Genomic DNA, 14,667 nt, shown 5'->3' with positions numbered 1-14,667 from the left:
TCAGCAGTTTTTGGCAGGGGCGTTTTCTGGCTGGAAAAAACCCAGAACTAGTGGGTTTTGAGAGGAGTTTTTCAGCTGAAAAACGTGGCTATTCTGCATTTATCAGTGTGTTTTTGAGCCATAAGCATTTGTGGGAGTATAGAAAAAAAAAAAAAGCTAAACAAATACTACTGCAAAAATGCTGAAGAACTCGCTCTACAATACAGCTTTCTACAGCTAACACTACTGGCTTTTTTAGAATGTCCAGTGTGCACGAGGCCTAATACTTTACTGCTAAGACATTCATGCCTGGTAATCCCCAAAGAAACAAACCGAACATATAAGACTGCCGTAATACACCCTAGCATAATTGAAGATATCTTTTCTCTTTTGTTACATGCTTGATGGGATTATCAAGGGTAAAAATAATAAGGAACCCCATCAATACTGCTGCTTTTGATTTTTTTTCAGCCACACCATTACACAGGATATGATAAATTTAGAAATGTTCATTGTACTAAACAGACTTGAAGCTACACACATCAGAACAAGAATGTTGGCAATACAATTTAATAAACATTAACACAAAATGAGCACTGTAGGTGTTCTGGATGTATCATAGCAATCTGGTTCACATCTAGATTGCTATGATACATTGGTATGTGAGTGTACAGCACTACAGAGCTTCTTCAATTGTGACAGATGTAAAGAGGCTGGTAGGGTGTACTGTCACTTGTACTTTAAAACAGATTCCTAGGTAATTGAAGCCTGGTCTTGCATGGTACAATACATTACAATACAAATGGCCAAGTTTGAAGCCTAGTGCTTGGGCTTGAGCGTTGGTCCAACAGAATAATGCTGCTATAACAGTCTCAATTCCCTAAACTTTTACAAATAAGCGCTAAGTTAGGACGAAACTTCTCAGGCAGGGCAGTGTCCAGCAGGATCTTGTTGCACTGAAGCATATAAAGCCTGTTAAATAAGTGAGTAGTGGTAGTGCAGTCTGCTTCTTTGAATCATGGATCAGCACAGTGGCTTAGAGGCCTTGCAGCACTGAGGTCCTCGGTTTAAATCCAGGTTCAGTCATTACTCTATCTGCCTGGAGTATGTCTGTCTACGCAGATGGTGTCCATCAGGCATCCCGTTTTTCCAAATGGCTGAAAATGATCTTCATTTAGGGCAAATGTTACAAGCGCAGTACATTAAAAAAAAAATATATATATAAATATTCGTTCTAGTAACCAGTCATGTTCCAGTTTCCTAGAGCTAAGTAGGTTCACACATGATCTTTAAATTTAAAGTACATGTTAACCTTAACAAAATGCCTGCTTTCTAAAACACGAAGTATCATAAACCATTGCCATATTTATTCCTTTAGGAAATAGTTTTCTCCATTTTTTTCATCCTTGTTGCATCTTAGTGCTGCTGACCTCCTGCATTCTCATTGCAACTACTTCTTGCATGCATGCATCACAGCAAAGGATGAATTGCATTTCTCAGGGCAGGTGTCTTGATGGGGACAACAGTGGCCAATGAGCATTAAAACGGCCACTTGTAGTCCCCATTGGAAGCCCATGTGAAGGATGACAACGCAGGAGTATAGATGGGAAACAGAGCATACAGTGCTTTGAAAAAGTATTCATACCTCTGGAAATCTTCCACATTTTGTCATGTTACAACCAAAAACTTAAATGTATTTTATTGGAATTTTATGTGATAGACCAACACACAAAGTGGCACATAATTGTGAAGTGGAAGGAAAATGCTACATGGTTTTCAAAATAAAAATGGGGGGAAGAAACTGCGCTAGATATCTAAAAAATGGTATAGCAGCAACTTAATATGTGACAAACATCAAATAAACATTAAAAAGGGGGAAGCTGCGCTAAGTGACACAAAACATAAAAAGTCCAAATGTTTTGATGAATATGTAAATATTGAAACAAAAAAGTCCAAAAATATTCAACCGAATATCCACCCGTGCAGAAATTGAATAAATTTACTGCTTACCAGAAGTAGCAGTATGATACGCCTTGTATGAGATTTAGCCGAGCCAGCTGAAAATCTGTGAAGGATTCCTCACCAGCGATGGCCGTCCCAGGATCACGATTAAATGGGTGTAGGAATAAAAAACAAATACAACATAGCGTGATACTGTATAGAATGTTGAGTGAATCACTCCCGAGTGTGTCAGAAGGAAAAGAAAAGTGCTAGTAGACCCACCACCAACACAGGCTGCTTACCAGATAAATGATATATGTAGGCAAATAAACAGCAATCCAAAGGATGATAAAAGCCTTGAATAGACCACCACCTTATAACGTGTTATAATTACCAAATGAATGATAGGTGAAAGCAAATCAATATGCAGCAATTCCAAATGAATGATAAAAAGCCGTAGGATAAACCACCACCTTGCTCTTAATGTAATTACCAAATATAAAAAATAGATGAGCATAAAGGGTAGTTTTTGATGGACTAAAGACCTATTGAGGAGTTTCACCAAAATCACCTGCTTACCAGAGATAAGCACATTCAATGCCAAATCTTGGATCCAGATGTCCCTGGAAAATGTCCCAGTCTCCTATAGGCAAAACGGTCCCTGATGGTGTAGAGGCCGATCCACAAATATGGCTTCAAGTATCATATGGAAATAATGATGGAGATATCCATAGTGTAAACCCGCATTTATTAAAATAAAGAATAAAAGTATTGCACTTACATAAAGAATCTTAGAAAAGCGCTGAATCGAAGCTGCCGGCCGGACAGCTCCAAACACCCGCCTGAGCGTCTCGTCTCATAATGGTGACGTCAGCACGCCGCGACCGTGCTGACGTCACCATTACGAGACGAGACGCTCAGGCGGGTTTTCAAAATGTATTACAAATATCTGAAAAGTGTGGCGTGCATTTGTATTCAGTCCCCTTTAAGCTGATACCCCTAACTAAAATCCAGTGGAACCAATTGCCTTCAGAAGACACCCAATTATTAAATAGAGTCCACAGCTGACCTGTGAAGCCCTCAGAGGTTTGTTAGAGAGCCTTAGTGAACAAACATCATCATGAAGGCCAAGGAACACACCAGACAGGTCAGGGATAAAGTTGTGGGGAAGTTTAAAGCAGGGTTAGGTTAAAAACATATCTAAGCTTTAAACATCTCACGGAGCACTGTTCAAGCCATCATCCGAAAATGGAAAGAGAATGGCACAACTGCAAACCTACCAAGACATGGCCATCCACCTAAACTGACAGGCCAGGCAGGGAGAACATTAATTAGAGAAACAGCCAAGAGGCCCATAGTAACTCTGGAGGAGCTGCAGAGATCCATAGCTCAGGTGGGAGAATCTGTGGTGGAAAACTAAAACTGATCACCCTGAACACACCATCCCCACCATGAAACATGGTGGTGGCAGTATCATGTTGTGGAGATGCTTTTCTTCAGCAGGGAACAGGGGTGCTGGTCAGAGTTGGGAAGATGGATGGAACCAAATAGAGGACAATCTTAGGAGAAAACCTGTTCGAGTCTGCAAAAAACTTGAGCCTGGGGCAGAGGTTCACCTTCCAGCAGGACAGCGACCCTAAACATACAGCAAGAGCTATAATGGAATGGTTTAGATCAAAGCATATTCATGTGTTTAAATTGCCCAGTCAAAGCCCAGACCTAAATCTAATTGAGAACCTGTGGCAAAACTTGAAAATTGCTGTTCACAGGCGCTATCCTTCCAATCTGACAGAGCTTGAGCTATTTTGCAAAGAAGAATGGGCAAAACTTTCACTCTCTAGATGTGCAAAGCTGGTAGAGACCTACCCAAAAAAAGATTTGCTGCTGTTATTGCAGTGAAAGGTGGTTCTACAAAGTATTAACTCAAGGGGGCTGAATACAAATGCACATCACACTTTTCAACCATTTGAAAACCATTTTCCTTCCACTTCACAATTATGTGCCACTTTGTGTTGGTCTATCACATAAAATCCCAATAAAATACATTTGTTTTTGGTTGTAACATGACAAAATGTGGAGAATTTCAAGAAGGCTGTGGGGCCAATCTGAAAGCGCAGCAGGATTTTGTGCCTGGACAGTGGGGAGCTATTCCCACAGCAAAGATGGTGGGGCCAGGGATTTAAAGACCTGTATAGAACCAGAATGGGTGAGGGCAGTGCTGGACTGGTGAGGGTTTAATAAAAGTCAGCAGCTACAGTATTTGTCTGCATCTGAGGACATGCATATACACGTATAACATTTTAAAAAAACGGGACAATTTTTACGCATTTCGAAAATTGATCGTTTTTACGTAGGAGCTTTTTTGTTCCTTGCCCCAATGATCAGTAAAACTTTTACACCCATGTTACAGCCATGTGAATGTAGCCTTCACATTTTGTGGAAATGTCAAAATTAAAAGACACAATGTTTTGCAAAAAAGGAAATACAAACAGTTCAACTTAGTACAGCAGAACAATTGAGGGGTATACAAAGCACATAAGTCTATCTGGAAAGGCAATATGCAGTCTCACAGAAATATTTCCAGAACAGAAAAGACGAGAGACCAGCTAAGAATGTGTAGGTACAAGACATAACATCAAATTGCCAGTTAGGCTCTAGCAAATAGGAGCAGCCTATGTGTGCACACATATCACTTTCTACATTTTGAAGTATTTCTTTAGTAGCATTAGTCTACCCATTGTTTTGCGCATGAGGCAAAGTAAAACAGTTGAAAATGTTTTATACTTCACATTCTGCTGCCGTTCTAACATTGTCTTTCTTCTCTGCCTGTTGACTTCCTATTATAGGTTGCTTATAGGCCTGGAATTTGCCTTTTTAGTTTGGTGGACTCCACACGTAAGCCATGAAGGAGGCTTCCCTATTTACTACTATGCTGCTATTTTGTTGAGCTATGCCTTACATCAGGTAACACTCTATCCAATAGTATTATTACTCATAATTTGTTTTGTGTAATGCTGTGGCTTTTCTAGTGACTGGAATAAGTTTAATGCAGGGGTCCCAAAATTTTCTCAGCAAAAGGGCCAGTTCACTGCCCTTCATGCTTTAAGGGGGCCAGACTGTACAGTATGTAGCCAGTAGAAAATTATGTAAAATCAGTAAAAGTAAAAAAAACACCTCAGGCTTGGTGTTCTGTATAAATTAAAAAAAAAAAAAAACATGTGCCAGGGTTGGTGGTCAGTGGGAGTAAAAATAGTTACCTAGTGATGGTATCAGTAGGAGGAATAGTGCCCTATCATTGCTGTCAGTGAAGGAATAATTCCCCATAGTTGGTGTCAGTGAAATAATTTGTGGCCATTGTTGGTGGCAGTGGGAGGAATAGTGGCCACTCATTGGTGTCAGTGGGAGGAACAGTGCCCAATCGTTGACCTCAGTCGGAGGAATAGTGCCCAATTGGTGTCAGTGGTTGAAATAGTGCCCCATTGTTGGCTTCAGTAGGGGGAATAGTGCCCCATTGTTGGTGTCAGTGGGGGGAATAGTGCCTCATTGTTGGTGTCAGTAGGGGGAATAGTGCCCAATTGGTGTCAGTGGTGGGAATAGTGCCCCTTTGGTGTCAGTAGGGAGAATAGTGCCCCATTGTTGGTGTCAGTCGGGGGATTAGTGCCCCATTGTTGGTGTCAGTAGGGGGAATAGTGCCCCATTGTTGGTGTCCGTGGGGGGGGGGGGAATAGTGCCCCATTGTTAGTGTCCGTGAAGGGGGAATAGTTGCCCCATTGTTGGTGTCAGTGGGGGGGAACAGTGCCCCATTGATGGTGTCAGTGGGGGGAATAGTGCCCCATTGTTGGTGTCAGTGGGAGGAATAGTGCCCCATTGTTGGTGTCAGTGGGAGGAATATTGCCCCATTGTTGGTGTCAGTAGGGGGAATAGTGCCCCATTGTTGGTGTCCGTGGGGGGAATAGTGCCCCATTGTTGGTGTCCGTGGGGGGAATAGTGCCCCATTGTTGGTGTCAGTGGGAGGAATAGTGCCCCATTGTTGGTGTCCGTGGGAGGAATGGTGCCACATAGTTGGTGTCAGTGAGAGAAATGGTGCCTCATTGTTAATGTTAGTGGAAGGAATACAATTAGATTTGTGATGTCTCTGGGCTATGAAATGTGACTTTTATTTTTTTTCTTCAGTCTGTGTGTATGTGCTGCTCTCTGCGCATTATTACACTGTGTGCTTGCTGTAGACTGGGTGTAGCTAAAAGTAGGTGTGGTCAGCAGGGTTCTGCAGATTTGATTTGGGCTAATCGCTGCACATTAGTGGCCGCTTAAAGACAACATGTTTGAGTGGTGGATTCCACAGACCACAAGCATAGGTGGAAAGGCACGGGAAGTAGAAAATCAAGTAGGCACTGTTATACACAATAGAAATATGGTTCATGCTTTTTGCTGTTGAGAATGTGCTTACAGATGAACCTCTGCCATATTTCTTTCTCCTTTTAAACTGAATTTGTAGTTTTTAGAATTAATCTCCCAAATATGGAACCTCTAACTTCTTCTTCAGCTGCTCATGCTCCTTATTTTGTGTTCAGTACAATACATCTATTGATGTTTCCTGATCCTAAAACAGAAACAAATACCAATTCCATGTTTCTAAAAACTTATACCGATCTTAAAAGAGAAGTATGGGAAAACATTATTTTAAGAATTCTATTAACCTAGGTGTCCCCTGCCGGCTCTAAGACTGAGAACTGAGCGCTCAAAGACCGCTAAACACTCAGTTCTTAGTGCCGGCCCTTTGCTTCCCCCCCCCCCCCGTGCGCACTGAAGCGCTGGGCTGGGGAGAGGGTGGAAGCGGCTAGCCCAGGCTCTCAGTGGCTCACTGAACTGAAGCACATGTTCGCTATCTATCCCCAGTCTGGATTGCCTCTGTCACGTCAGCCGGCAGCATGCTTCAGCTGTCAACATTTGTGATTTACCTTACCACCTTTCCAAATTACCCACTTACGAATAGACACACGTTTTGCTAGATTTTGTTTTTTTTTTTTTTTCAGATGATACGAGGTAATACAATGTAGATACTGTAGTAAATGAAAGTGAAAATATTATTTACGTGCTATTCCTTTTTGTGAGCACCATCTTGGTGGCTGCTTTGATCCACAAAGTCACGAGGCCTTGAGTATTAAATAAGTGCCGTATATGATCAGGCGATTTCAGATTGTGATGGATCCAGCAGTTTCTTTTTTCCTGGTAATGTTAATAACAGTATAAAGTAATTTTACAGACCTAGTAATAAAAAAGTATCTGTTGATTATGAATTACCATAAAACTGTATACTCTGGGGTCACATTTTGTTAATGTACATTAATAACTTGTAACATTTGATCTTTTACCTTCCAGGTTGCATTATATAGTATGTTTGTGGCAATCATGGCTTTCAATGCCAAAGTGAGTGATCCTCTCATTGGAGGAACGTATATGACCCTATTAAATACAGTGTCCAATCTTGGAGGCAATTGGCCTGCTACCGTAGCACTTTGGTTTGTGGATCATCTGACAAGTAAAGAGTGTGTTGGAGCAGAAGGACAGAGCTGTGCTGATCATGACGCTGCTGAGGTACACTGATCTACATGCCATACTATTCTTGTAAACTATACTGTTTCTGTATAGACAGGACGTTCAGATAGCATGTTTTGTAGTTTGAGCACACTAGCCATAATCTAGTGCTTTTGCTTGGCCACAAGGAGATGGAGTCGAAATTGCAAAATCCATATTTTGTACTCGCAATTTGTCAGGTTTGGCCAGTCCAACTTGTGGGTGGTAGAAAGCCTAGTTTTCTAGAGACTGTGTGAAATAATTTTTGTGATTACCAGTGGATAGATAGTATTTGAAGTTCCCTTTTAAGCAGAACTAAAGGAATAAATACTTGCATTTCCCCCTGCTGACATCTTCCTCCTGTGTGCCAGTTTTTGTCCACCTTTGCTGGCCAGCGCAGGATGACATCACTCCTGCGTATGCACATGACCTAGTCATTTCAGCACACAGGGATCGGGCCAGCGACTGTAAGCTGAGCTGTGCATAGGCATCTCAGTTTAAATTTCCGGGTATTGCTGTGAGCAGGCAGGTAGCAAGGTGTAGTTTACTGAAGAAAAGACATTGCATGTCTCTGAGCAGGCCGGCTTTTTGTTGCAGAAGAGTATGTAACAGTGAAACTTTAGTTCCACTTAGCTGACAATCCATGACCGTGGCCGGCAGCTAAGCACAACTTGGCTGAAGTGGCTATAGGAACCCTACTAAATAGGCGCTGTTTTATGTCTAAAAATACATCTTTTGAATCTTAGGAAAGCTACAGTCCCTTTTTGAAAGCACATGTAGATTATTGTCTGAGAATAATTTATGTACAGTAGACATTAGGCTGGCCATCTATGCCTACAATTGCAGCTGCTTCGGTAGAAATCTTTCAAAATTTGAGCCGTGGGTGCCCCTGTCGGCACCACTCAGCTTGATGAACTTCAATTACAAATTCAAAGGCGCCAGGTGGAAAACTGTTGGCCGAACAGTGACTGCACCTCTCAGAATAAGTCCTTGTTTGGATATTCAGATAGCTGCGGTTGTCAGTGGGAAGAATGATCCTTACCCTTTTGGTCATTGGGAAGAAGTACGTTAATACAAAAAGCTAAAAAGATCAGTGGTTTCAGTGGGAACTTATCCTAGAGGCAAAAATTGTTTATTGCTTAAGGAACCCCTTGCAACTTCTGGAGGAACCTTAAGATTCCATTGATTTATATGCCCTGATCTATAAGAATACTCTTTCAGCCCTTTAGCCAAATAAGACAAATCAATGCATGTATGGTTAGCCTAAATGTGTATTTACAGTCATAGCCAAAAATATTGGTACCCCAGCATTTCTGTCAAATAATGCACCACTTCGCCCCCAAAATTGTTGGAATTACAAATGTTTAGGCATTCTCATGTTTAGTTTCTTGTTCCATGCTCCGTGTGGCATACAATAGAAAGGCTGAGTCAATTTTTCACCATTTTAACTGATTTCTATATTGCTGGTTTCTGTTAATTGATATAGGTGAGTTTAATGACCAATAGAGGAGCATCAAGAACTTTCAATGCAATTATTTCTTACAATTTTCAGAAGGTGCCAATAAATTTTTCGAATCCATTTTTGCAGTTTTGCGTGGAATGTGTCGGTTTTGTGTCTTCACTTTTTTGTATCATACCAGTGGAAACAAAATAAATAAACATGAGAATAGGGTCCAATCACACTGGCGCGACTTGTCAGGCGACTTGGTCGCCTGACAAGTCCCGGTCGGTCGCTCGCTATTGAATAGTACAGGACCCGTTCTAATAGGAGCGACACAAGTCGCTCCGACTTAGAAAAAGGGTCCTGTACTACTTTGGGGCGACCTGGAGGCGACTTGCATTGACTTCAATTATATGAAGTCAGTGCAAGTCGCGCCGAGGTCGCGGTGCATGCTGTGCTCCGTGACTTCACAGGTCGCCCCACAAAATCCTGTCGCGGCAGTGTGAATGGGCTGTAACTAAACATTTGTAATCGCAACAATTTTCTGGGGCGAAGTGATGCATTATCTGACAGAAATGCAGGGGTGCCAATATTGTGAAAACTATCTGACTAGAACATGTAAGAAAAGGAAACTGATCCTCTGATAGTGACCACGCATGTTTTCATAGTCAGGAAATTGATGACATGATTGTTTGCTGTGGGTAAACCCAGACAGTTTTGCCTAAAGATAATTAACTGATCTTTATGTAATTGTTTATTCATGAAGATATTTACATTTCCCTTTCAATTTTCTTTTTTTATTCATGTTTCTTTCAGCTGTGTGTAAACCTTGGTGGCACATGTGTGACAACACTAGATGGATATTACGTGGAGTCTGTTATATGTGTGGTCATTGGATTTAGCTGGTGGTTCTTTCTGGGACCCTCATTTAAGAAACTGCAGGATGAAGGGCAATCTTCTTGGAAGTGCCAGCGGAGGGGACACAATTATTGTTAAAACTGGAAAAAGAACTGAATAACTGAAATCAATTCTACCCAATAACAGTGCTACAATCAACTCTTATAGAAGACAAAATAAACCCTTGCTATACTGTTTATGACAGCTTAGTAAGTTCTCAGTCACAGCAACATGGGTCGTCTGCAATGTGTTATCCATTAGCAAAGTACAAGTAAGCCAGGAAAAAAAAGCTTTTATGAAGTCATTGAAACAGTGGCCATGCTGTCAAGTGCTTTACAACCCAAAGTGTTAAAATCCAACACATGAGTAATAATGTTCCGTTGTAAACAGAGGTTTGTTATATGGGTCGGTTAACCCCTTTTCTTTTCTTTTTTCAGTTTGTCTCCTAATTGTAGGCACGTACCTAGAGTAGATGGTACACTTGGAGGTCTATTTTATAAATAAAAATGAACTTCAGGAATTTAGCCACTTTGTAAAATGTACCAGATCACTACCGTTTATGGCCAACAAGTAGCATGCCACCTCATGCACTTATCCCTTTAGTTTACAATTTTACTTTTTTTTAACTGAGCGCCAGGTGATAGCTATCGCTATACTACCAACGTGGGACCTTCTGGTCTTAGCTCCTGAAGTCATATGCCGCTTCTGTGCCCAGCCCTCCCCTCCTCCTGCCCAATCACAGAGTACTTTGTATAATGTGAATGTACTGACAAAATAAAAAACCTGTGAATAGACAGCATAGGGGAGGGCAGGCAGAGCTGCGAAAGGAGCATCCCTCCTGTCAAAACGCCAGGAGCGTAGTGATAGCTGTATTTCCAGCACTCAATAAAATTGTTATTTTTGAAAGGAAGAAAAGAGAAGTCTACAAGGTGAGTTGCACCTCATTAGACTTCGCTTTTTGTAAGCCAGCAAATTTTAGAAAGGCTGAAATCCTGGAGTTCAGCTTTAAGTGGGGTTCCCCTCTCCACACACCACAGAATATTGTCGTAAATACTCCACACCACCTTGCTTTCTATGTTTTATTTACAGCATGCAAAGTGCAGTACAGAGTCTTCAGTGTCCTGCAGTTGTCCTCTGCTTAACACTGCAAAAAACATACCGTACACTAACAGGAGGAAAGTGCTGTCAGATGACCTTGATCAAGTAATGTGACTGGCTTCCTCCTCCAAACGGGACGCTATCTTATTCATTATAATTTATGGCATTCTGTTTGCTTCAAACTTCCAAAGCAAGCACAGTGCAGAGCACATTTATAAAGCACACAGTAATCGTTTTATAATTGTGCCAAAGGCACTTTAATAGAAAGGCACTGTTTTGCAGTTAGGCCATTCGCCTGCTGGATCGGTTTGTTAGTTCTTCAGACAGATCCAGACTTAATCCCAATGTACTGTTTGTCTATGGGCGGGCGGATCTAAATGGACATATGTCCATTTACATCCAAGCTTAGGTCTGCAGAAAAAAAACAGAAAAGGTCTGCATCTTTTGCTCTTTTTGTGGACATAATCAGATGTCATCCTTTTATGTCTCTTCTGTTTGTCTGTTTTTAGGCAAGAAACATATTTTTTGTTTATACTTTTGTCATTTATGATAAGTTTCTTCAACAACGTTAAAAAAAAGTGCATGTAAGGCCCTATGCACACTGGTCATTTAGCCTTGGTCCATGGAGCTTGGCTAAAGGCAGAAGGCACAGGTGTCCCGTCCAGCTCCTCTGCCAAGTAGCCTGTTAAACTCAATGAGAGGCTGGACTGGGCACCTAGTGGTACAATTGTTTAGAGCAGTTTGCCTCCAGGGATGAATGCCTGGAATGCAAGAAGTCTACATTCTGAGCATTTGCCCCTGGGTGTATACAGCCCTAAAGAAATCGTACCACCAGGTGCCTCATCCAACTGCTGTCAGCCTTTCATACAGTTTGATAGGCTGCCAAAAGTGGGGCTGGATGGGAAACCTGTTCCCTTCGCCCCCAGCTAAACTCCAGAGCCCCATGCACTGGGGCTAAATACCCAGTATGCATAGGGCAAAAACAGATGTAAACTGATGTAATATGAAACAGTATTTTTAGTAAAAAATGTGAATGAACTGATGATGTCCATGTGAAAGGACCCTCAGAGCCCTTTTACACAGGCTTTCACATCAGGTCCACCTGTCATTTTTTTCAGGAAGATCCGATCGGAAGCTTCTTTTAAGTCTATAGCCAGGCCGATATGAATGGACTTGCCTCCATTACATCCACTCAAGTCCAGGGAACAGTCCATTCAAGTCCAGGGAAAAAAACGAAAAAGGACTACATCCTTTTTACGTTTTTCTGAACCCAAATGTGACAGATTAGAGGTAGCCTGACACAAGCCTGTTTACATCCGGAACCTCATAGAACCAACGTAGGCCCGCCACGGTCATGATTCGGACAAAGGATTGAAAATGCGCAAATGTAACAAGTAACCACATTCTGCTCTGATTAAGCAGAGGATCTGCTGAACAGAGCAGAGTGTACCCACATGATAAGACGACCTAGACATTTTAGTGTTCTGTATAATGATACTTTGCAACATGTAGCAACCAGATAGCAGCTGGTAGTAATTTACCTGAGTTACAAAAAGGCTGTCGTCTGACAGATGTTTACACTTTTATTAAAAAATGTCCAACCTTTCATTGCTGAAATCCAGAAAAGGAAGAGAAATACACCTTTTTAAAGAGGTTTCCCACTGCAAATGTAAAATGTTTCTTGCAAGAGTATTTTATAGAATTATAAAGGCCCAGTTGCTAGAGTAACGACATTGAGTTACAGACACCCTGAAAACAGGGATCCTCAAACTATGGCCCTCCAGATGTTGCAGAGCTACACATCCCATGAGGTATTGTAAAACTCTGACATTCACAGACATGACTAGGCATGATGGGAATTGTAGTTCCTGAACAACTGGAGGGCCATAGTACAAAATTCAGCCTAGCGCTCACTCCGAAGGGGAAGACTGGCGTGCTGCTCTCCTCAGGCAGGGAACTCCAACATGGGTACATAGAAAAAGAGAGTAAGGAGGCGCAAACACCTAGTGCATTACCCGTGGTCACTGTTTGCAAAATTTTAATAAAACGCCAAATGCATACTCACTGACATGAAGATAATAAAATCGTGTTACAAGAATCCACCATGTGTGAACTGGAACAAGTCCTTCAATCAGTACCTCTAACGCGTTTCGGGGGTCAAGCCCCCTTCCTCAGAGCTGCTCTTATCTTTATGTCTGTGAGTATGCATTTGGCATTTTATTAAAATTTTGCAAACAGTGACCACGGGTAATGCACTAGGTGTTTGCGCCTCCTTTCTCTTTCAACTGGAAGGCCATAGTTTAAAGACCCCTGCTGTAAAATGTTTACAATTGTTTTTTCAGAGATCTGTGAGTCAAAAATGCTGTTCGTATCAAACACTTCTGGGCGTCCTGTAGCAACATAGTAGACAACAGGACAAAGCACATCACTCGGTGGGGAACCGGGTATCTGAAACACCTGGAAGTGCTGGATACCAACAGCGCCCATGGCTTTTCAAGAAAGCAAAGTTTTTACTGGCGAGTAAGCATTAGGTCCAATTCACACTGAAGTAATTCCCCGCTCCAGACGCTCTGTGTTTTTGGCTGCACGAGGGGGCAGTGTGGTGTGCGATTTATCGCACCACACTGCTCCCTTTTTTTACATTTTTTTTGTTTTGTATGAGCTTTATTTGAAGTGTGCAAAACGTACACTTTATTCACTGCTATGTCGGGCATAGGGTTGCCGCATCATCCTTTTAAACCAGGACCCGTATGAATTATGCAGGTTCTAAAGGCTAATATGATGCACATAAGGCACTAAGTGAGTTTAATTAGCACCTTAATCAGCCACAGAGCCTGTGTAATTGAGTGTCCTGGTTTAAATGGATTAGGTGGCAGCCCTAGTCCGGCAGTGCCTGCCTTTATCAACACATTTATTTGAATTGAATCAATCTACTGTAAGGAAAATAATCTGTAATGCCCCTTTCACACGAGCAGAGCGATCGGGTCCGCCTGTCAGTTTTTCAGGCAGAACCGAGCGGAACCTAACATTGCAGTGCATTTTGGGACAGTGCGCTGCAATAAAATCCAGCATGTCTGTCACCACACATACAGTAGTGTGACTTGCCCATTAAGCATTTTATTTTACAGGGTACCTGAAATTTAAATGTTAAATGTAGTGACAGTGTTGCCTTGGGAATAAAAAGAGAGAACCATCTTGTTGCTATTAAAAAAAAAAAAAAGACCCCCTTTCCACCAGTTTTAGATGATACACCTTAAGGTCTCCCTTTTGAACCAGTTTGCAGAATACAGCCTTTAGGTCTCATTCACACCTTGTGAGTGTGTTCACGCTTACGCAGTGAAATTTCAAGCATTGACATGCGTTGTCCTAAAGTAGATCATTCACCTTGAATAGGCTGTCCGCACACCTCAATGCTTAAAAATATGTACCTTCATTATTTTTAGCAGCACAGCACACTACATCAGCCTTAGCGTGCAAAAGAAAGCAATTTTCCAGGCTGTATCAAATTTTACATATTCTGGTGATAAATGCATTTAATATTTTTGTTTTTCTTAAAATTGAGCTGTGATTTTAAAAAAAAATTTTTTGAAAAATTCTAAAATCATTTTAATGCTTACTATATTTTTTTTAAATGTCCCTTTTACAATATATATCGGTGTTGCACCACAACTGTAGTGCATTCTAGGTCTTCTAACATATATCAGCACTGAAGAGATGAAAATATCAGACTTAAAATA

General features: G+C 41.4%; 1 protein-coding gene across 1 annotated transcript in view; it reads left to right on the top strand.

The window, feature by feature from the left end:
- Positions 1-10,134, top strand: part of SLC33A1 (solute carrier family 33 member 1) — a 31,340-nt gene extending 21,206 nt beyond the window's left edge. The window contains exons 4-6 of the mRNA XM_082252171.1: positions 4,767-4,884; positions 7,300-7,515; positions 9,752-10,134. Of these exons, the coding sequence (XP_082108297.1) occupies positions 4,767-4,884; positions 7,300-7,515; positions 9,752-9,931 (514 nt within the window). The 3' untranslated portion in view covers positions 9,932-10,134. The remainder of the gene's footprint in view (positions 1-4,766; positions 4,885-7,299; positions 7,516-9,751) is intronic.
- Positions 10,135-14,667: the final 4,533 nt, after the last annotated feature.

This window comes from Pelophylax lessonae, assembly GCF_965119305.1.
Source record: "Pelophylax lessonae genome assembly, chromosome: 3".
In the NCBI taxonomy this organism is placed as follows: domain Eukaryota; kingdom Metazoa; phylum Chordata; class Amphibia; order Anura; family Ranidae; genus Pelophylax; species Pelophylax lessonae.
This window is presented reverse-complemented; position numbering and strand designations above follow the sequence as displayed.